This window comes from Nerophis lumbriciformis, linkage group LG01 (assembly GCF_033978685.3).
Source record: "Nerophis lumbriciformis linkage group LG01, RoL_Nlum_v2.1, whole genome shotgun sequence".
NCBI lineage: Eukaryota > Metazoa > Chordata > Actinopteri > Syngnathiformes > Syngnathidae > Nerophis > Nerophis lumbriciformis.
The window spans coordinates 7,530,985-7,554,849 of record NC_084548.2 but is presented as its reverse complement, the minus strand read 5'-3'; the positions used below and the strand labels follow the sequence as shown (position 1 = coordinate 7,554,849).

The window sequence follows — 23,865 nt, the reverse complement described above, 5'->3', positions numbered from 1 at the left end:
CATAATAGTGTGAGAGTCCAGTCCATAGTGGATCTAACATAATAGTGAGAGTCCAGTCCATAGTGGGGCCAGCAGGGGATCATCTTGAGTGGAGACCGGTCAGCAGCACAGAGACGTCCCCAACTAATGCTCAGAGGAGTGGTCCACCCCGGGTCCCGACTTTGAACAGCTAGCGCGTCATCTCCGGTCACCTTATAACCGCTCCACGCAGGAAAGGTGGGCAGAGCAGAAAAAGAGACGGCAGATCAACTGGTCTAAAAGGGGGGTCTATTTAAAGGCTAGAGTATACAATTGAGTTTTAAGATGGGACTTAAATGCTTCTACTGAGGTAGCATCTCTAACTGTTACTGGAATAGTCATTAAAATTATACTATATGCAGAATAGTCAAGGAAGAAATACTTATTATTCGTGTTAGTGTAATAATTTCAAAGCATCTTCGGCTTAATGTATTAAAACAAACATCCCGAGTATTTGTATGTTGTTGTACAGTAGGCAGCCCACTCTACTGTATGTCTCCAGTTATCAGTATAGGTGCAATACCACTCCTATGCGCATAGTGGCAGGCGTGGGTCGCGCTATCTGGAAGCTCCTCAAGCAAATGTTGCCTTGTTAGGAAGTGCGGCGCATGTCGCCAGAAAGCCTGATCCTGGACCAGCTGTCGACCAGCAGTTAACAGCTGTAGACCGAGTGAAGCCAACTGGAGATCGGTTGTCAAGAGGTCCGAATTGTTTTGGCGAACGTGTCGTGTGGGAGACTAAAGAATGTATGTAACCTTAATTCGGTGAGAAACGCCGTGTTTTGTTGCTTACACAAAGGTGAATTTGTACGTTAAACCTCTTCGCATGCGTCAAAGCGAAGCTACGGTAGCAAAGCGACACTTTCATACTGAAAGTTAGCAGAGCTAGCGAGCATATGCTTTTTTTCATAGACATCTTGTAAGTAGACGCAGCATTGACTGCTGTGACGCGAGAAATTGGGCCGCCATCTTGAAGTGGTGGTGAGGAGCCGGCGAGCAGCCTAAACTGACAGTTGACAGGTAGAAAACAAAGATGGTGTTCAGCGTTTTCCTGCTCAAATGAGCGGACTGTTGAAAATAGGAATCGGGGGATTACTTTCCACAAGTAAGATTTAACATTAACGTACTATTGGTTGTATTTTGTGAAAATAATATTACCACAGAGTTGTGAAGGAGCAAAGATCTTCAATAGTACTGAAATCGTAGCCGCTAGCAAACAAGAGTATGACCATAATAGAATTGCTTGTCAATGAAATTAATTGCATTTAAAAATGTCATACTTTAATAACAAAGTTGAAATAAATGATGAAGATAAAGATTGTAAAAGCCAACGGGGGTAAAAGTTTAAACCACAGTCCAGATTGTGTAGGGGGGTAATATATGTTAGTTAACTAAACAATCAGATGGACAGTGGCTATACAGCATTATACAAGTCTAAATTTAGTCTAGATTTTCCAACCCAATTTTGTGTAGCCCACCTTCGAGAAATGTGTGGGACTTTTATCCAAAGCGACATACATAAAAAAATACATATAAAACAATCACTGTAAACTTTATCATTTAAGGGAAGAATGTAATAGAAAATATCAATACAAATTGTCAAGACAGAATAAACTCTCTGCTGCTGCAGCAACAGAGATACAGTCTATAGGTCCCTAAGATATATAGATATCTAAAGTATTCATACATTGTTTATGTAGGATATACGCATATATATATAACCCAGTGGTTCTTAACCTTGTTGGAGGTACCGAACCCCACCAGTTTCATATGCGCATTCACCGAACCCTTCTTTTTTCAAATTCAAGACAAAGTTATATGTTTTTGGTAACACTTTAGTATGGGGGACATATTCTAAGTAACAAAGACTTAATTTAGAGTTATTTGGTTAGGTTTAGAGGGTTAGGGCCAGAGTTAGAGGGTTAGGGTTCTAATAAGGCCATGCCATTAATAAGTACTTAATAATGACTAGTTAAGAGCCAATATGTTACTAATTTGCATGTTAATAAGCAACTAATTAATAGTGAATATGTTCCCCATACTAAAGTGTTACCATGTTTTTTTTTCTGGTGCACAAAATGAAGCGTGCATGAACATCACCTTGTTCAAAGAACAAAACCAACACAGTGCATAAACTCACAACAAATTACACACCTGCAAAGTTTTTATTTACACGATGAGTCGGGTGTGTCTTGACCTCCGCCGAACCCCTAGGGTTCGATCGAACCCAGGTTAAGAACCACTGATATAACCTAATCATATTGTTTCTTGAACTCGAAAATAGCTGACCGTTTTTTTCCCCCTTCTCTGGGATTATATTCCCAGTTTTGATCTCGGACGTCTGATCATTTATAGCGTATAAGAATATTCTATTACTGTTAAGCAAACTATGGATAATACAACATGTGTCCTTTATCATAGCTACACGTATGACAAAAAAACTGAGTGAAAATCAGTGGTATTCAGCGAGGTACGATGAATTAAATGCGCTAACAGTTCATTGCTCCTGCCAAATGGATTGCACTGAGTGGAGCGGATCACCACTCCAAGATGGCGGCCCCACGTCTCGTCAGCGGAAGTCGGCAGCAGCGCTCCATGCTGTAAGATGTCTATGCTTTTTTTCCCTTTACGTCACTTCCTGTGTTAATAGACGCCAAAGAGGGGCAAATAAACGATGTATTGTTACGGAATAACCAGTGTACAAGTATTACTAGCCATAATAGTTGGTGAAATTCACTCTTTATTGATACATTTTGGACCCCTTTAACCAACAAACCTGTAGTGCTCCTGTGTTGTAACGCTTCTTGTTAACCGCTAGATGGAGACATAGTAACAGTATATTGCAGGGTTTCTGTGATGCATTGCCACTTATTTTACAAATGCACACCTTAAAGTCGGGATGTATGTTTGAATATCGGGTTCAGAAAGGGTTTTTATGACATTAAATCTGACTGGGGTTGAACCCTGATCACCACAGGTCCGAGTCTGGAACGCCGCTGATCCAAGATGACCTTAACGTGGATCTGAGTTCCCAGGCAGTCTTTGACAGTGTTGACAAGACGGGGAAAAATTCCGTACCAGCAGAGAAGAGCCGCGTTACTCCCATCCACTTGCGTCCGGATCTACTGGTTCCCTGCGCAGACCTGGTCAACTCAGAGTGGAAGAGGAGCCAAGCCGCCCGTGTTCACTCCCTGCAGAAATCCTGCCCGGATTTCCCCGTCTGCCTGCTGCTGCTCCTGCAGGGTCCGCAAGAGGCCGAAAGGCTGCTCGGACACGCCCGCCTCTCAAGGGTTGTCGGTCACGACGACAGCCTGTTTGTAGAGTCGGTGGTGGTGTCCAAGGCGGAGCGAGGGAAGGGCTACGGCCGAACTCTGATGGAGGAAACCGAATTGTACGCCAGGAGCCGAGGGTTCAAGCACCTGTGTTTGACCACCCACGATAAGCAGCGCTTCTACGCCCACCTGGGCTACACGCTGTCCACACCCGTGCAGAGCGCGGGCGCCATGGCGTCGTTTGTTCCCATGGAGACCCTGCTCAGGTTCTCCGGGGTACCAAACGGAGGGGTGAGTGTGCAGAAACAAAGGGATGCTCAAGTCCAAAAGGGGACGAGTCTTCCTCCGCCTCCGCCTCCGCCTCCACCTCCTATCTCCTTCATCCCTCCCCTGCCATTAGAAGCATCACCTGTGGTTCAGTCCCTCACAGAAACCCCTCACAGAGACGCGAAGGGGATGTCCATTTTCTGGATGCACAAAGACCTGTGAAGGACACTTTGGGAGAAAGGAAATTATTGTAAACCCTCAGAAAGGAAGAAATAGCACAATAGTGTTTTTTTAATCAATCATCCATCCATCCATTTTCTACCGCTTGTCCCTTTTGAGGTCACGGAGGGAGCTGGAGCCTATCTCAGCTGCATTCGGGCGGGAGGCGGGGTGCACCCTGGACAAGTCGCCAACTCATCGCATCAATCAATCAATCAATGTTTATTTATAGGGCCCTAAATCGCAAGTGTCTCAAAGGGCTGCACAAGCCACGACGACATCCTCGGTTCAGAGCCCACATAAGGGCAAGGAAAAACTCACAACCCCAATGGGACGTCGATGTGAATGACTATGAGAAACCTTGGAGAGGACCGCAGATGTGGGTGACCCCCCCGGAGACCGGATGCAATGGACGTCGAGTGGGTCTGACATAATATTGTGAAAGTCCAGTCCATAGTGGATCCATACTTGCCAACCTTGAGACCTCCGATTTTGGGAGGTGGGGGGTGGGGGGTGGTTGGGGGCGTGGTTAAGAGGGGAGGAGTATATTGACAGCTAGAATTCACCAAGTCAAGTATTTAATACACATATATATATATATACATGTGTATATATATATATATATATATATATATATATATATATATATATATATATATATATACATATATACATGTGTGTATATATATATATATATCCTGAAAATATGCAAACAAAACTGTTTAGATAATTGATACTTCAAACTTGCATAAATAAATATTAAGGAATATAACATAACTTGGTTTCTGAGAGCTTCAAAATGTAATGAATAAAATGCTAAAGTTGTTGATAAAAAAGCAATTATTTTAATAATTAAATATGGTCATTTTAAATGAATTATTATAATTTAAAAATAATTATTTCAAATATGTTTATTTTAATGTATAATTCTATGGCTGGATGTAATAAGGAGTCAGAAAAAATACAAATAAAAATACAATTAATTTGGATGTTTTTAGCAAAATATAGTAAAAATGTATTTAGTTCTTTTTTTTAAATTAATAAATATATTTATTTTTAGGTAAGATAAACATAATAATACAATTTGTCTAGTCTGGATGATTTAGTTCTTGTCACCCTGTTGTCCTCCCGTCGTGAAAAAAGGCTGTCCTCACTCAGGTCCTCATGGAGCTGGAGGGGGTGTGGCCTCCAGCTCCGGCTGAAAATCGGGAGGTTTTCGGGAGAATATTTGTCCCGGGAGGTTTTCGGGAGAGGCGCTGAATTTCGGGAGTCTCCCGGAAAATTCGGGAGGGTTGGCAAGTATGGTGGATCTAACATAATATTGTGAAAGTCCAGTCCATAGTGGATCTAACATAATAGTGAGAGTCCTGTCCATAGTGGGGCCAGCCGGAGACCATCCCGAGCGGAGAAGGGTCAGCAGTGCAGAGATGTTCCCAACCGATGCACAGGCGAGCGGTCCACCCCGGGTCCCGACTCTGGACAGCCAGCACTTCATCCATGGCCACCGGACCTCTGCCCTTTAAGTGCTGTACATCCATCTTGTACTGTGTATACTCACCTGTAACACTGGGTGCAACAAGGGTGTGTGTGTCAGGCACCCCTGAGCTTGAACACCCTCAGTTTCCTAACTGATACAGTACCGAAAGAAATACTACAAGTCCCAGAATGCACTGCAGCAGCTTGTGTGTTGTCATGTTGAGGTCCTGCGCTAGGTTTTATGACATCATCAGGAATGCGGTTACTCACTGTTAAAAGCAGTACAGCTAGTTTGCAAGCTGCTGAATGCTGCTTACATACCATTAAATCAGGGGCCGAACTTCACCACTACAGAGGGGCCCCGGGACCCACTCAAATATTACCCCTGAATTAGTAATCCTACTCTTGATTTTAATAATTCAATAATAACCTACTTACAGTTTACAACCTTGTCAAAGGATATGAAAGCGTGTGTTGATCAGAAAGACTATTATTTATTTAACGCATAAATGTAGGCTTAGCTCAGGCGGATTAGAAAGAAAAGGTAATAACCAAAAGACGGGACTCATAAATAACAGTTGGCACAAAATGTGGCTGCAAGACTTTTGACAAGAACAAGAAAGTTTGATCATATTACGCCTATACTGAATATATCTTTATATATAGCTATACTGGCTCACCTGCACTGGCTTCCTGTGCACTTAAGATGTGACTTTAAGGTTTTACGACTTCAATCAATCAATCAATCAATGTTTATTTATATAGCCCTGAATCACAAGTGTCTCAAAGGGCTGCACAAGCCACAACGACATCCTCGGTCCAGAGCCCACATAAGGGCAAGTAAAAACTCACAACCCAGTGGGATGTCAATGCGAATGTCTATGAGAAACCTTGGAGAGGACCGCATATGTGGGTGACCCCCCCTGAGCCCGACTCACCGAACCCCTAGGGTTCCATCGAACCCAGGTTAAGAACCACTGGTCTAGCATAATATTGTGAAAGTCCAGTCCATAGTGGATCTAACATAATAGTGAGAGTCCAGTCCATAGTGGATCTAACATAATAGTGAGAGTCCAGTCCATAGTGGATCTAACATAATAGTAAGAGTACAGTCCATAGTGGATCTAACATAATAGTGTGAGAGTCCAGTCCATAGTGGATCTAACATAATAGTGAGAGTCCAGTCCATAGTGGATCTAACATAATAGTGTGAGAGTCCAGTCCATAGTGGATCTAACATAATAGTGTGAGAGTCCAGTCCATAGTGGATCTAACATAATAGTGAGAGTCCAGTCCATAGTGGATCTAACATAATAGTGAGAGTCCAGTCCATAGTGGATCTAACATAATAGTGAGAGTCCAGTCCATAGTGGATCTAACATAATAGTGTGAGAGTCCAGTCCATAGTGGATCTAACATAATAGTGTGAGAGTCCAGTCCATAGTGGATCTAACATAATAGTGAGAGTCCAGTCCATAGTGGATCTAACATAATAGTGAGAGTCCAGTCCATAGTGGATCTAACATAATAGTGTGAGAGTCCAGTCCATAGTGGATCTAACATAATAGTGTGAGAGTCCAGTCCATAGTGGATCTAACATAATAGTGAGAGCCCAGTCCATAGTGGATCTAACATAATAGTGAGCGTCCAGTCCATAGTGGATCTAACATAATAGTGTGTGAGTCCAGTCCATAGTGGATCTAACATAATAGTGAGAGTCCAGTCCATAGTGGATCTAACATAATAGTAAGAGTACAGTCCATAGTGGATCTAACATAATAGTGTGAGAGTCCAGTCCATAGTGGATCTAACATAATAGTGAGAGTCCAGTCCATAGTGGATCTAACATAATAGTGTGAGAGTCCAGTCCATAGTGGATCTAACATAATAGTGTGAGAGTCCAGTCCATAGTGGATCTAACATAATAGTGAGAGTCCAGTCCATAGTGGATCCAACATAATAGTGAGAGTCCAGTCCATAGTGGATCTAACATAATAGTGTGAGAGTCCAGTCCATAGTGTATCTAACATAATAGTGAGAGTCCAGTCCATAGTGGATCTAACATAATAGTGTGAGAGTCCAGTCCATAGTGGATCTAACATAATAGTGAGCGTCCAGTCCATAGTGGATCTAACATAATAGTGTGAGAGTCCAGTCCATAGTGGATCTAACATAATAGTGAGAGCCCAGTCCATAGTGGATCTAACATAATAGTGAGCGTCCAGTCCATAGTGGATCTAACATAATAGTGTGTGAGTCCAGTCCATAGTGGATCTAACATAATAGTGAGAGTCCAGTCCATAGTGGATCTAACATAATAATAAGAGTCCAGTCCAGATCTAACATAATAGTGAGAGTCCAGTCCACAGTGGATCTAACATAATAGTGAGCGTCCAGTCCATAGTGGATCTAACATAATAGTGTGAGAGTCCAGTCCATAGTGGATCTAACATACCGGTAATAGTGAGAGTCCAGTCCATAGTGGATCTAACATAACAGTGAGAGTCCAGTCCATAGTGGATCTAACATAACAGTGAGAGTCCAGTCCATAGTGGATCTAACATAATAGTGTGAGAGTCCAGTCCATAGTGGATCTAACATAATAGTGAGCGTCCAGTCCATAGTGGATCTAACATAATAGTGTGAGAGTCCAGTCCATAGTGGATCTAACATAATAGTGAGAGCCCAGTCCATAGTGGATCTAACATAATAGTGAGCGTCCAGTCCATAGTGGATCTAACATAATAGTGTGTGAGTCCAGTCCATAGTGGATCTAACATAATAGTGAGAGTCCAGTCCATAGTGGATCTAACATAATAATAAGAGTCCAGTCCAGATCTAACATAATAGTGAGAGTCCAGTCCACAGTGGATCTAACATAATAGTGAGCGTCCAGTCCATAGTGGATCTAACATAATAGTGTGAGAGTCCAGTCCATAGTGGATCTAACATACCGGTAATAGTGAGAGTCCAGTCCATAGTGGATCTAACATAACAGTGAGAGTCCAGTCCATAGTGGATCTAACATAACAGTGAGAGTCCAGTCCATAGTGGATCTAACATAATAGTGTGAGAGTCCAGTCCATAGTGGATCTAACATAATAGTGAGCGTCCAGTCCATAGTGGATCTAACATAACAGTGAGAGTCCAGTCCATAGTGGATCTAACATATAGTAAGAGTCCAGTCCATAGTGGATCTAACATAATAGTAAGAGTCCAGTCCATAGTGGGGCCAGCAGGAAACCATCCCGAGCGGAGACGGGTCAGCAGTGCAGAGATGTCACCAACCGATGCACAGGCGAGCGGTGCACCCCGGGTCCCAACTCTGGACAGCCAGCACTTCATCCATAAGGGGGGGGAAGAGCGGAAAAGAAAAGAAACGGCAGATCAACTGGTCTAAAAGGGGGGTCTATTTAAAGGATAGAGTATACAACTGAGTTTTAAGATGGGACTTAAATGCTTCTACTGAGGTAGCATCTCTAACTGTTACCGGGAGGGCATTCCATAGTACTGGAGCCCCAATACGTATAAAATACCAAACGGTTTACCGCCATCCTATCTTGCTGATTGTATTGTACCATATGTCCCGACCAGAAATCTGCCTTCAAAGAACTCCGGCTTATTAGTGATTCCCAGAGCCCAAAAAAAGTCTGCGGGCTATAGAGCGTTTTTCTATTGGGGCTCCAGTACTATGGAATGCCCTCCCGGTAACAGTTAGAGATGCTACCTCAGTAGAAGCATTTAAGTCCCATCTTAAAACTCATTTGTATATTCTAACCTTTAAGTAGACCCCCTTTTTAGACCAGTTGATCTGCCGTTTCTCTTTCCTGCTCTGCCCCCCCTTCTCCTATCAAAGAATTCTTCTGTGCGTTTGGGATTGTCATTACTGCCACAAGTGGTGGAAAAGTGCATTACAACCGGGCACTGCTGCCGTCCATGCAGACCACAGCTGAGGAACAAATATTTTTTGCCGGTCCTCCGTGCAGTACTGCAGATAGTTTTATATATATATATATATATATATATATATATATATATATATATATATATGGCAATAAAACAACAAAAAGAAAGCTTTTTTCACTTGTCATTGGAGTCTAAAGTCTGGCATGGAGATCATTTGAGATCCTCAGCTGTTTTTTTTTACTAGACTTGGTGGTTTATTTTGAACAAGTGTAAAATGACAACATGACACATCACAATTTCCAGTTTTCAACATGTTTGAAAATGAGTAGGAAGAAGCAGAGCTTATTCAACCCGACCCCTTTTTCCATTACATAGCAATTGCAAACACGTTTGTTCACTTCCTGTTCTCAATTTGTTCACAATATATTCCATAAAAAATACAATTAACATTTTTTTTTTAAAATAGTGAAGTAAGTCATATTCCATATAGTGAGACCGAATAAGACATGGGTGTCAAACTCTGGCCCGCAGGCCAAATTTGGCCCGCCGTGTAATTTCGCTTGGCCCTTGGGGCGATATCAAATTAACACTAGAGCTGGCCCGCCGATTATATTCAGCGGCGGTGCCGCGGTAACACCGCATTCACCGCTAATTCTCATACTTGCCAATCCTCCTGGGAGACTCTCAAATTTCAGTGCCCCTCCCAAAAATCGTCACGTCCGCTTTTCACCCAGTCCAGCGAATGCTGACCCAGTCACATAATATGTGCGGCTTCAGCACGCACACACACGTGAATGCCATGCATACTTGGCCAACAGCGATACAGGTTACACGGACTGTGCCCGTAAAAATAACTTTAACACTGTTAGAAATATGCGCCACACTGTGAATCCACACCAAACAAGAATGACAAACACATTTCGGGAGAACATCCGCACAGTAACACAACATAAACACAACAGAACAAATACCCAGAACCCTTTGCAGCACTAACTCTTCCGGTATGCTACAAAATACACCCCCCCGCTACCACCAAACCCCGCCCCCCCAACCCCACCCGCCTCAACTGACGCACGGAGGAGGAGGAGGGGGGTTGGTGGTAGTGGGGGTGTATATTGCAGCCCGGAAGAGTTAGGGCTGCATGGGATTCTGGGTATTTGTTTTGTTGTGTTTATGTTGTGTTACTGTGTTGATGTTCTCCCGAAATGTGTTTGTCATTCTTGTTTGGTGTGGTTTCACAGTGTGGCACATATTTCTAACAGTGTTAAAGTTATTTATACGGGCACCGTCAGTGTAACCTGTATCGCTGTTGGCCAAGTATGCATTGCATTTACGTGTGTGAGTGTGCTGAAGTCGCACATTTTTGGTGCTCAGGCCGGCGCGTTGTTGGAATGGATGAAAAACAGACGTGACGACAGCTCGTGGAGGACGATAAACGCAGTGCCTTTAAAACACGCCCTCAAGACTGTGGTCCGGGTGGACTACGAGATATAATGACTGATGAACAACTTCGTTCGATAATGAAGGTTGCCTCAGCTCAAAGCCTGAGCCCTGACATTAATGAACTAGCATCCAAGAAAAGATGGCAGGTATTTGGCTTGGGCACATCAGATTAGATCAGTATGTTGCAAACTGAGCAGTTTAAAGTCCTGAATGGTTGGTTTATTCATTATTTTATTTTCTAATTTATTAGCCTGTGGAAAAAGTTAATGTTGATATTTACCTCAGAAGATTGCAAATAGAAAAGAGGCATTCAATTTGTATTTAAATTGTATTTGATATGCCATTGATATTTTTTAATTATTATTATTATTATTTGAAACTCGATTTTGCATGTCACTATAAAGTTATATAAGACTTGTTTGGGTCCCTATTAAAAGGTTAATTTGTTCAACCTTGGCCCGTGGCTTTGTTCAGTTTTAAATTTTGGCCCACTCTGTATTTGAGTTTGACACCCCTGGAATAAGATGATCAATAAATTCAACATGTTTTGCTTTGATTTTGGCGTGTTTAATAAGCAAAAAGGTAAGGAAATATAAAAGTATGTTGAACAAGTTTGGACAGCACTACACAAAATAGTTCCAGTGTGTGATGGATTAGCATTCTTGTCAACATTTACATTAGAAATTGTTTTCTAAAACGTATTCTGGTCTTTCCATTGCTATACGGAGAATATTCTTTTATTTTTTTTTTATTTTTTTTTTTTAGGAAAGTTAAAATACGTAAAATTTACAGGAAATGATTTAAACAGGAGGGCACCCAAGGAGAAGAAATAAAAACAATGTTTTCCGGGGGAAACGATAGGTTTGACACTCGATTAATTATCTTTCAGTCATTTTACGTGCCTTAAATTAGATTTTCAAAATATTCCAGAGATGTTTGTGAAACAGTATTGTTATATTATATTGTTCTTAGGGTAATTTACATTTGCTTTTTCAATGTGTATTTTTATTTCTGTTTTAAATGTTATTTTTTAGTCTGTCCTTTGCCTCTATTTCTTTGTGGTGTACAGCTCTTTCTTCTTCAACTGGGCTTGTTTTTAAAGGGCTTTATAAATAAAGTTGGTATGGTATGATATATATTTTATTTATGTATGTACTTATTTATGTATTCAATCATTTATTTATTTCAATTTACCTCAATTTGGCTCATTTTTATGCTTTAAATTCGGTTCAGAGCATTCCCGCCATGAGTTGGTGTCGCTAATCTCAACCTGAAACCTGTAAACATCCGGTCTTACTCTCTAGCATTATCTTATCGCTATAGAGGATTTTTTTTATTTCCGCATTCTGAACGCATCACTGCTAGCAAAATGACTCTTAACTCCAGCCGAGACTGTTAAAGTATTTAAACGGCGGACATTTACCCATGAAAGTAATAATGAGCTGCTAATTAAAAGTTAAGGTTAAAGTAGCAATGATTGTCACACACTAGAGATGCGCGGATAGGCAATTATTTCATCCGCAACCGCATCACAAAAGTCGTCAACCATCCGCATCCACCCGAACTAACATTTAACCAAAATTGCACCCGCCCGTTGTTATATATCTAATATAGACGATGCAAGGCATTAGTGAGGTTATAAAGCTTTTGCCTGTTAAAGAAAGGAGACTGATCCAATGTAGCAGAGACATTCAATGCGTGCCACGCCGTCACGGCCCAGACGCACACCAGTGCGCAATCACCATGTTAGATGTCCCGGTTTTGTGACTGTCGTAGACATAAACAGCGTCGCAGCTCTTGCAAATCACGTAGCCAGCATTACTATCATCCTGATTTTACAACCTCATAAAAACGAGTCCACGCTGAACTTTTCTGGCCTTTTTTTCCCCTGGTCTTTAGTATTCCCTTTTTTAGTTTGTCGCGTACCACGTTTGCTGCCGGCGTTGCCATCTCTTTTTTTTTTTTTCTTCTTCTGTTGTGGCATATGCTGCAGGTGCCTGCTCGTTTTTCGTATGTGGGTAACAACATTTAACTATGTATATATATTTCCGAATTGGTTTAACTGCCACCCGCCTGAATCTATTTAAAATCTTTTTTTTTATTTATTTCAACCGCCCGACCCGACCCGCGAATAAAATCTAATTTTTTTTTATTTCAACCGCCCGACCCGCGGATAATCCGCGGACTCCGCGGTTGTGTCCGCAAACCGCGCATCTCTATCACACGCACACACTAGGTGTGGCGAAATTATTCTCTGCATTTGACCCATCACCCTTGATCACCCCCCTGGGAGGTGAGGGGAGCAGTGAGCAGCAGCGGTGGCCGCGCCCGGGAATCATTTTTTGGTGATTTAACCCCCAATTCCATATGGCGAGTTTGACGGAGAAGCGGCTGGAAGGCGATATTGCACAAGTCTTCTCGCCAAGGTAAGATGTACAGGTAAAAGCCAGTAAATTAGAATATTTTTAAAAACTTGATTTATTTCAGTAATTGCATTCAAAAGGTATAACTTGTACATTATATTTATTCATTGCACACAGACTGATGCATTCAAATGTTTATTTCATTTAATTTTGATGATTTGAAGTGGCAACAAATGAAAATCCAAAATTTCGTGTGTCACAAAATTAGAATATTACTTAAGGCTAATACAAAAAAGGGATTTTTAGAAATGTTGGCCAACTGAAAAGTATGAAAATGAAAAATATGAGCATGTACAATACTCAATACTTGGTTGGAGCTCCTTTTGCCTCAATTACTGCGTTAATGCGGCGTGGCATGGAGTCGATGAGTTTCTGGCACTGCTCAGGTGTTATGAGAGCCCAGGTTGCTCTGATAGTGGCCTTCAACTCTTCTGCGTTTTTGGGTCTGGCATTCTGCATCTTCCTTTTCACAATACCCCACAGATTTTCTATGGGGCTAAGGTCAGGGGAGTTGGCGGGCCAATTTAGAACAGAAATACCATGGTCCGTAAACCAGGCACGGGTAGATTTTGCGCTGTGTGCAGGCGCCAAGTCCTGTTGGAACTTGAAATCTCCATCTCCATAGAGCAGGTCAGCAGCAGGAAGCATGAAGTGCTCTAAAACTTGCTGGTAGACGGCTGCGTTGACCCTGGATCTCAGGAAACAGAGTGGACCGACACCAGCAGATGACATGGCACCCCAAACCATCACTGATGGTGGAAACTTTACACTAGACTTCAGGCAACGTGGATCCTGTGCCTCTCCTGTCTTCCTCCAGACTCTGGGACCTCGATTTCCAAAGGAAATGCAAAATTTGCATGGTTGGGTGATGGTTTGGGGTGCCATGTCATCTGCTGGTGTCGGTCCACTCTGTTTCCTGAGATCCAGGGTCAACGCAGCCGTCTACCAGCAAGTTTTAGAGCACTTCATGCTTCCTGCTGCTGACCTGCTCTATGGAGATGGAGATTTCAAGTTCCAACAGGACTTGGCGCCTGCACACAGCGCAAAATCTACCCGTGCCTGGTTTACGGACCATGGTATTTCTGTTCTAAATTGGCCCGCCAACTCCCCTGACCTTAGCCCCATAGAAAATCTGTGGGGTATTGTGAAAAGGAAGATGCAGAATGCCAGACCCAAAAACGCAGAAGAGTTGAAGGCCACTATCAGAGCAACCTGGGCTCTCATAACACCTGAGCAGTGCCAGAAACTCATCGACTCCATGCCACGCCGCATTAACGCAGTAATTGAGGCAAAAGGAGCTCCAACCAAGTATTGAGTATTGTACATGCTCATATTTTTCATTTTCATACTTTTCAGTTGGCCAACATTTCTAAAAATCCCTTTTTTGTATTAGCCTTAAGTAATATTCTAATTTTGTGACACACGGAATTTTGGATTTTCATTTGTTGTCACTTCAAATCATCAAAATTAAATGAAATAAACATTTGAATGCATCAGTCTGTGTGCAATGAATAAATATAATGTTACACCTTTTGAATGCAATTACTGAAATAAATCAAGTTTTTCAAAATATTCTAATTTACTGGCTTTTACCTGTATATTATTATGACATTATTTAAAGAAAAAAAGAAAAAATGTAGTTGTTCGTAGTACATATACAATATTTATTTTCTAAAAGTTTGTGTTTAAAAGTCATGTTGCATGTTGAAATTGTGCTTTTTGGGGGGCACTGTTATTATGTACACCGAAAAGTGGCTCACTTCTTTTTACACTTGTTTAAAAATATTAAATCATTGCTTAAAAGGGGGGGGGGGTCGACACCCGCGAATTCCCCCACAACAGGACCGCCCGTGTCTCCACCCCCTCCCTCCCTCCCTCCCTCCCTCCCTCCCTCCCTCTCCTAGTAGCGGTCCAGCCCAGGTTTTGCAGGCGCTGGATCAGAGGACCAGAGAAGTCTTGCTGGGAACAACGCAGCTCTTCTTCTTCTTCTTCTTGTGTCCACCGGCAGCTCGGCAGCAAGTGTATCCGGAAAAGGAGCCGCAGGTCCGGACACCGCAGCCAACATCTGACGGGTGGAGAGAACCAAGCTGCGCATTAAAGCTGCGCATTAAAAAGTAATAGTCGGAGCCTCGCCACAAAGTGCGCGTCAACTTTTTTTTAAAAAAAAGTGTCATTCGATTTCATGATTGTTTTGTTTTTTGTAACGTTTGTGTCATTTTATTATTTTATTTTTTTGCAGGTTTTGTGCACAGCGACCAGGATGCAAGCGTCAGTGGTGGTGCTGCTGTGCGGTGAGTGCACTTAATATACTCTCTTCTAGTCCTCCCATCTTCACTAGTCCTTAACACATGCTTAGAAGTCATCCACTGGAGGCGAGCATGATTGTCTCCAGGTCACTGCCTTCTTCAAAAACAAGCCAAATGTGCCTCAGAAGTGGCACAAAGTTGAATGGATCTTGTCTACCAGGGCCAGGTTTAAATGGTCCCCTGAATATTGTAATAAGTGGTGCAGAAGGTTCCAGAATGTCTTCTTTTTTTGATCTCACAAAGGCAGGAGCAAAAAGGGTTGAGTGATGATGATTGACTGTGGCAGGTGCAGAATAAAATCATGTGTTTGTGCAACATGATTTGTTAAAAGCGGTTGTGTGATAGATTCAGCTACTGGGAAGGTCTTCCTAAACCAGGCCCGGGCAATTATTTTGACTCAAATTTAGAGAAATAAATGTGTCTGGGGGCCGGTATATCTATCTATGTACACACACACACACATATACATATATATGTATATACAAACCCCGTTTCCATATGAGTTGGGAAATTGTGTTAGATGTAAATATAAACTGAATACAATGATTTGCTAATCCTTTTCAACCCATATTCAATTGAATGCACTACAAAGACAACATATTTGATGTTCAAACTCATAAACTTTATTTATTTTTTTTGCAAATAATAATTGACTTAGAATTTCATGGCTGCAACACGTGACAAAGTAGTTGTGTTACATGGCCTTTCCTTTTAACAACACTCAGTAAACGTTTGGGAACTGAGGAGACACATTTTTTAAGCTTCTCAGGTGGAATTCTTTCCCATTCTTGCTTGATGTACAGCTTAAGTTGTTCAACAGTCCGGGGGTCTCCGTTGTGGTATTTTCGGCTTCATAATGCGCCACACATTTTCAATGGGAGACAGGTCTGGACTACAGGCAGGCCAGTCTAGTACCCGCACTCTTTTACTATGAAGCCACGTTGATGTAACACGTGGCTTGGCATTGTCTTGCTGAAATAAGCAGGGGCGTCCATGGTAACGTTGCTTGGATGGCAACATATGTTGCTCCAAAACCTGTATGTACCTTTCAGCATTAATGGCGCCTTTACAGATGTGTAAGTTACCCATGTCTTGTGCACTAATACACCCCCATACCTTCACAGATGCTGGCTTTTCAACTTTGCGCCTATAACAATCCGGATGGTTCTTTTCCTCTTTGGTCCGGAGGACACGATGTCCACAGTTTCCAAAAACAATTTGAAATGTGGACTCGTCAGACCACAGAACACTTTTCCACTTTGTATCAGTCCATCTTAGATGAGCTCAGGCCCAGCGAAGCCGACTGCGTTTCTGGGTGTTGTTGATAAACGGTTTTCGCCTTGCATAGGAGAGTTTTAATTTGCACTTACAGATGTAGCGACCAACTGTAGTTACTGACAGTGGGTTTCTGAAGTGTTCCTGAGCCCATGTGGTGATATCCTTTACACACTGATGTCGCTTGTTGATGCAGTGCAGCCTGAGGGATCGAAGGTCACGGGCTTAGCTGCTTACGTGCAGTGATTTCTCCAGATTCTCTGAACCCTTTGATGATATTACAGACCGTAGATGGTGAAATCCCTAAATTCCTTGCAATAGCTGGTTGAGAAAGGTTTTTCTTAAACTGTTCAACAATTTGCTCACGCATTTGTTGACAAAGTGGTGACCCTCGCCCCATCCTTGTTTGTGAATGACTGAGCATTTCATGGAATCTACTTTTATACCCAATCATGGCACCCACCTGTTCCCAATTTGCCTGTTCACCTGTGGGATGTTCCAAATAAGTGTTTGATGAGCATTCCTCAACTTTATCAGTATTTATTGCCACCTTTCCCAACTTCTTTGTCACGTGTTGCTGGCATCAAATTCTAAAGTTAATGATTATTTGCAAAAAAAAAAAAATGTTTATGAGTTTGAACATCAAATATGTTGTCTTTGTAGCATATTCAACTGAATATGAGTTGAAAATTATTTGCAAATCATTGTATTCCGTTTATATTTACATTTAACACAGTTTCCCAACTCATATGGAAACGGGGTTTGTACATGATTAATCCAATATTTTTTGTGACCAATCACATGAGTTAAAATGTTATTTTTGACAGCTCTACCATAAATATATTTAACTTTTTTTTCTTTTTTTTTTACAAATAAATACATAGAAATATCACCATAAATCCAGCGTCTATTAATTGTTTAAATATGCGACCCTCGCTATAAAACATTTGTGGACTGTGCTTAAAATCTGAACCAACCAATTCAATTATTTCAAACATTTTTAAACATATTTTAACGATGTATATTTATTTGAACCATCATTTAGATTGTATTCATTTTTATTTTGAGCGCACGCCTGTTTGCTTGAATATGTGAATGCTTCTTTGTTAATCCGTGCCATGTGATTGGCTGGTGACCAGTCCAGGGTGTACCAAAGGTCAGCTGGGGTAGGCTCCAGCTCACCTCACGAGGAACGGCGTTGTAGAAAATGGATTCATGCTAATTACTGTATTTTTTTATTACATTTTTTTTTTAAGATATTTTTACCCACAGATGAATAAATTAGAAAAAGGTTGAAGGTATATTTGAGCAAAAATTTATCAAGGTTAATCTATGATTAATATATAGTAATTAACATTTTATTTTTATAACTGTCCCTCCTAAATTAATTATTCTGGCACATATTTTATATTGAAAACAAAAATGTTGAGTTACATTATTTGCAGTAAATAAATGATCATTTTTGGACCAATTAGGTCACAGTTGTCCAACTCAAGGCCCGGGGGCCAAATCTGGCCCGCCACATCAATTTGTGTGGCCCCCAGAAGCGTGTAAATAATATGTGTAAATAAAGTACCTTATCTTTTCTTAATAAATGTATTACAAAAATAAATGTACTGCGTGCAATTACATATATTTACACTTTAGGTAGGTAGGTAGATCTTTATTGTCATTGCACAAGTACAACAAAACTTGTAACCGTCTCTAATAGTAAAACTAAATATTATATCATACATTTCAAAACAATCTTATTGTTCAAATAAAGACACATACTTAAATATCTGCTTAACTTATGATTTCAATCCAAAAAAAACCAAATTGTTCATGCAAAAATTTTACAGTAACATTTTTTTTACACTAGAATCCACTTTTGTACCGTTATTCAATATAGAGTAAAAATACACAAAAAAAGGGGGGCGGTATAGCTCGGTTGGTAGAGTGGCCGTGCCGGCAATTTGAGGGTTCCAGGTTTGATCTCCACTCCCGTCATCCGAGCCACTGCCGTTGTGTCCTTGGGCAAGACACTTTGTGTCCTTGGGCAAGACACTTTGCCCACCTGCTCCCAGTGCCACCCACACTGGTTTAAATGTATCTTAGATGTTGGGTTTCACTATGTAAAAGCACTTTGTGTCACTAGAGAAAAGCGCTATATAAATACAATTCACACATCACTTCACTAAAAACACAACAACCGTAGATTTTACAGTATGAAAAAAATAGCGGGAATTTTTCCAGAAAAAAATAATGGTACCGTTTTTCCATTCCATTTGTACGGAGCCCCTAAAGGAACATGGCGGAATTATTTTTTGTATAATTTTTTTTTTTTTTTAGACATGTATCTCGTGCGCACGAGAAACTTTTTATAAAGTTATAAAAAAAAAAATAAAACATTTTATTTTTTTATAGACATGTATTGTATAAGTTTCTCGTTCGCACTAGAAACTTTTTATTTTTTTTAATTTTTTTTTTTAATAACTTTATAAAAAGTTTCTCGTGCGCACGAGATACATGTCTAAAAAAAAAAAATACAATTATAAAAAAAATGTATTATAATTTTTTTAGACGTGTACGCACGAGATACATGTCTAAAAAAATAAAAAACAATTAACTTTTTTTTAAATTTATTTATTTTTTAATAACTTTATAAAAACGAGATACATGTCTAAAAAAATAAAATACAAAACAATTATACAATTGATTAATCGATTAAAAAAATTAAAAAACATTTTTTTTTTTTTTTTTTTTTAGACATGTATTGTATAAGTTTCTCGTGCGCACTAGAAACTTTTTTTTAATTTTTTTTTTTTTAATAACTTTATAAAAAGTTTCTCGTGCGCACGAGGTACATGTCTAAAAAAAAATACAATTATAATTTTTTTTATTATAATTTTTTTTAGACGTGTACGCACGAGATACATGTCTAAAAAAAAAAAAAAATTAATTTTTTTATAACTTTATAAAAAGTTTCTTTTGCGCACTAGAAACTTAAAATTTTTTTTTTTTTTTTTAATAACTTTATAAAAAGTTTCTCGTGCGCACAAGATACATGTCTAAAAAAAATAATACAATTATAATTTTTTTTATTATAATTTTTTTTAGACGTGTACGCACGAGATACATGTCTAAAAAAAATAAATAATAATTAATTTTTTTATAACTTTATAAAAAGTTTCTTTTGCGCACGAGATACATGTCTAAAAAAAATAAAATACAAAAAAATTATACAATTGATTAATCGATTAAAAAAATTAACATTTTTTTCTTCTTTTTTTTTAGACATGTATTGTATAAGTTTCTCGTGCGCACTAGAAACTTAAATTTTTTTTATTTTTTTTTAATAACTTTATAAAAAGTTTCTCGTGCGCACAAGATACATGTCTAAAAAAAATAATACAATTATAATTTTTTTTATTATAATTTTTTTTAGACGTGTACGCACGAGATACATGTCTAAAAAAAAAAAAAATAATTAATTTTTTTATAACTTTATAAAAAGTTTATTTTGCGCACGAGATACATGTCTAAAAAAATAAAATACAAAAAAATTATACAATTGATTAATCGATTAAAAAAAAAAAAAAAAAAAAATTTTAATTTTTTTTTTAGACATGTATTGTATACGTTTCTCGTGCGCACTGGAAACTTTTTTTAATTTTTTTTTTTTTTTTTAATAACTTTATAAAAAGTTTCTCGTGCGCACGAGGTACATGTCTAAAAAAATAATAAAATTATAATTAGTTTCTATTATAATTTTTTTTAGACGTGAACGCACGAGATACATGTCTAAAAAAAATTAATAATAATTTTTTTATAACTTTATAAAAAGTTTATTTTGCGCACGAGATACATGTCTAAAAAAATAAAATACAAAAAAATTATACAATTGATTAATCGATTAAAAAAAAAAAAAAAAAAAAAAATTTAATTTTTTTTTAGACATGTATTGTATACGTTTCTCGTGCGCACTGGAAACTTTTTTTTATTTTTTTATTTTTTTTTAATAACTTTATAAAAAGTTTCTCGTGCGCACGAGGTACATGTCTAAAAAAATAATAAAATTATAATTTGTTTTTATTATAATTTTTTTTAGACGTGAACGCGCGAGATACATGTCTAAAAAAAATTAATAATAATAATTTTTTTATAACTTTATAAAAAGTTTATTTTGCGCACGAGATACATGTCTAAAAAAATAAAATACAAAAAAATTGTACAATTGATTAATCGATTAAAAAAATTAAAAATTATTATTTATTTTTTTAGACATGTATTGTATAAGTTTCTCGTGCGCACTAGAAACTTTAAAAAAAAATTTTTTTTTTAATAACTTTATAAAAAGTTTCTCGTGCGCACGAGGTACATGTCTAAAAAAAAATACAATTATAATTTTTTTTATTATAATTTTTTTTAGACGTGTACGCACGAGATACATGTCTAAAAAAAAAAAATTTTTTTTATTTTTTTATAACTTTATAAAAAGTTTCTTTTGCGCACGAGATACATGTCTAAAAAAAAATAAAATACAAAAAAATTATACAATTGATTAATCGATTAAAAAAATTAACATTTTTTTTTTTTTTTTTTTTAGACATGTATTGTATAAGTTTCTCGTGCGCACTAGAAACTTAAATTTTTTTTTTATTTTTTTAATAACTTTATAAAAAGTTTCTCGTGCGCACAAGATACATGTCTAAAAAAAATAATACAATTATAATTTTTTTTATTATAATTTTTTTTAGACGTGTACGCACGAGATACATGTCTAAAAAAAAATAATAATAATTAATTTTTTTATAACTTTATAAAAAGTTTATTTTGTGCACGAGATACATGTCTAAAAAAATAAAATACAAAAAAATTATACAATTGATTAATCGATTAAAAAAAAAAAAAAAAAAACATTTTTAAATTTTTTTTTAGACATGTATTGTATACGTTTCTCGTGCGCACTGGAAACTTTTTTTTTTTTATTTATTTTTTTTTAATAACTTTATAAAAAGTTTGTCGTGCGCACAAGGTACATGTCTAAAAAAATAATAAAATTATAATTTGTTTTTATTATAATTTTTTTTTAGACGTGTACGCACGAGATACATGTCTAAAAAAAAAAAAAAATAATAATTTTTTTATAACTTTATAAAAAGTTTCTTTTGCGCACGAGATACATGTCTAAAAAAATAAAATACAAAAAAATTGTACAATTGATTAATCGATTAAAAAAATTAACATTTTTTTTTTTTTTTTTTTAGACATGTATTGTATAAGTTTCTCGTGCGCACTAGAAACTTAAATTTTTTTTATTTTTTTTTAATAACTTTATAAAAAGTTTCTCGTGCGCACAAGATACATGTCTAAAAAAAATAATACAATTATAATTTTTTTTATTATAATTTTTTTTAGACGTGTACGCACGAGATACATGTCTAAAAAAAATAAATAATAATTAATTTTTTTATAACTTAACTTAACTTAATAAAAAAGTTTAATTTTTTTTAGACATGTATTGTATACGTTTCTCGTGCGCACTGGAAACTTTTTTTTATTTTTTTATTTTTTTTTAATAACTTTATAAAAAGTTTCTCGTGCGCACGAGGTACATGTCTAAAAAAAATAATACAATTATAATTTTTTTTATTATAATTTTTTTTAGACGTGTACGCACGAGATACATGTCTAAAAAAAAAATGTTAATTTTTGTAAAACTTTATAAAAAGTTTCTTTTGCGCACGAGATGCACGTCTAAAAAAAATAAAATTCAAAAAAATGATACAATTGATTAATCGATTAAAAAAATTTAAAAAAAATTATTATTATTTTTTTTAGACATGTATTGTATAAGTTTCTCGTGCGCACTAGAATTTTTTTTAAATTTTTTTATTTTTTTAAATAACTTTATAAAAAGTTTCTCGTGCGCGCGAGATACATGTCTAAAAAAAAAATACAATTATAATTTTTTTTAATTATAATTTTTTTTAGACGTGTACGCACGAGATACATGTCTAAAAAAAAAAAAAAAAATTACTTTTTTTATAACTTTATAAAAAGTTTCTTTTGCGCACGAGATACATGTCTAAAAAAATAAAATACAACAAAATTATACAATTGATTAATCGATAAAAAAAAAAAAAATGTTTTAATTTTTTTTTAGACATGTATTGTATAAGTTTCTCGTGCGCACTAGAAACTTTTTTTAAATTTTTTTTTTTTTAATAACTTTATAAAAAGTTTCTCATGCGCACGAGGTGCGTCTAAAAAAAAAAAATACAATTTTAATTTTTTTTATTATAATTTTTTTTAAACGTGTACGCACGAGATACATGTCTAATTAAAAAATAAAAAATAAATATTTTTTTTATAACTTTATAAAAAGTTTCTTTTGCGCACGAGATACATGTCTAAAAAAATAAAATACAAAAAAATTATACAAAAAAAAAAATCCCCCATGTCCCTTTAGGGGCTCCGTACATTTGATATAATTACATTTATTTATTTATTTTATATGCTCTAAAAAATAAAGCAAATATTACGGTAAAATTGTGGTTTTTAACAGTACAATCTAAACATTTTCTTTTGTACAAAAAATACATAATAATCAAATACATAGACAATTATACACATGTTTTATATATACACACATTTATCTTCATACTGTATATTATTCACTGTTAAAAGTGGCCCTCTGAGGGCAACCGTAACTGTGATGTGGCCCTACATGAATTAGGTGAAACGTGATCATTTCAAGCGTGATGATCCCTCATGGCACGCTTATGTGACACGGCACAGTGGTTGGAAATGACTGCCATAATTAGGAGTTAGTGGGACAAATTTGAAAGCAGAAGGCTTCATTTAAGTCCAATGTACCAAATGACATAAAGTGTTTTATTCAAGCACGGTGGTCAAATACATGGTCCTAGTGAATATCCAGTGGCACGCACGGGTCATGGAGCGGTAAAAGAGGCACTTGCTGAGACTGTCGGGAGTGTGAGGCTCCTTGCAAAGATGAAGATAAGATAGCCCGGGTTTCTTTTTTAAGGCCTCTGGTAGCCTGCGGGTCTGCGGGGTCGCCCCTCGCTCTCGGTGGGTGGCGCCACCTCCTGTTTATGGTCCTCTTAAAAGGCCTGCAGCTGAGTCCGCAAATAGAGACACTCACTACAGGCGGCATTACCCGCAACGCTGCTGTGTGCGTGTGTGTGTGTGTGTGTGTGTGTGTGTGTGTGTGTGTGTGTGTGTGTGTGTGTGCTGGAAACATTAAAACTAGGTT

The 23,865-nt window shown here is 37.6% G+C and overlaps 2 protein-coding genes across 4 annotated transcripts in view; both read left to right on the top strand.

Annotated features, from left to right (window-relative positions):
• The first annotated feature begins 621 nt into the window (after positions 1–621).
• Positions 622–4,163, top strand: naa80 (N-alpha-acetyltransferase 80, NatH catalytic subunit). 2 transcript variants are annotated; one of them, XM_061970457.2, is made up of 2 exons: positions 622–764; positions 2,995–4,163. In XM_061970457.2, coding segments are annotated over exons 1-2 (786 nt in total). In that variant the 5' UTR covers positions 622–762; the 3' UTR covers positions 3,779–4,163. The 2 variants fall into 2 exon arrangements, with proteins under 2 accessions (XP_061826441.1, XP_061826432.1); XM_061970448.2 differs by having other exon boundaries at positions 628–782.
• A 10,816-nt stretch (positions 4,164–14,979) lies between these two features.
• The window catches only part of lamb2 (laminin, beta 2 (laminin S)), a 176,575-nt gene continuing 167,689 nt past the window's right edge, over positions 14,980–23,865 (top strand). The window contains exons 1-2 of one of the 2 annotated variants that reach the window (XM_061974168.1): positions 14,980–15,137; positions 15,263–15,314. In XM_061974168.1, coding sequence (XP_061830152.1) covers positions 15,284–15,314 — 31 coding nt within the window. In that variant the 5' untranslated portion in view covers positions 14,980–15,137; positions 15,263–15,283. Of the gene's footprint in view, positions 15,163–15,262; positions 15,315–23,865 lie in introns of both variants that reach the window. The other variant, XM_061974160.1, reaches the window with a different exon arrangement.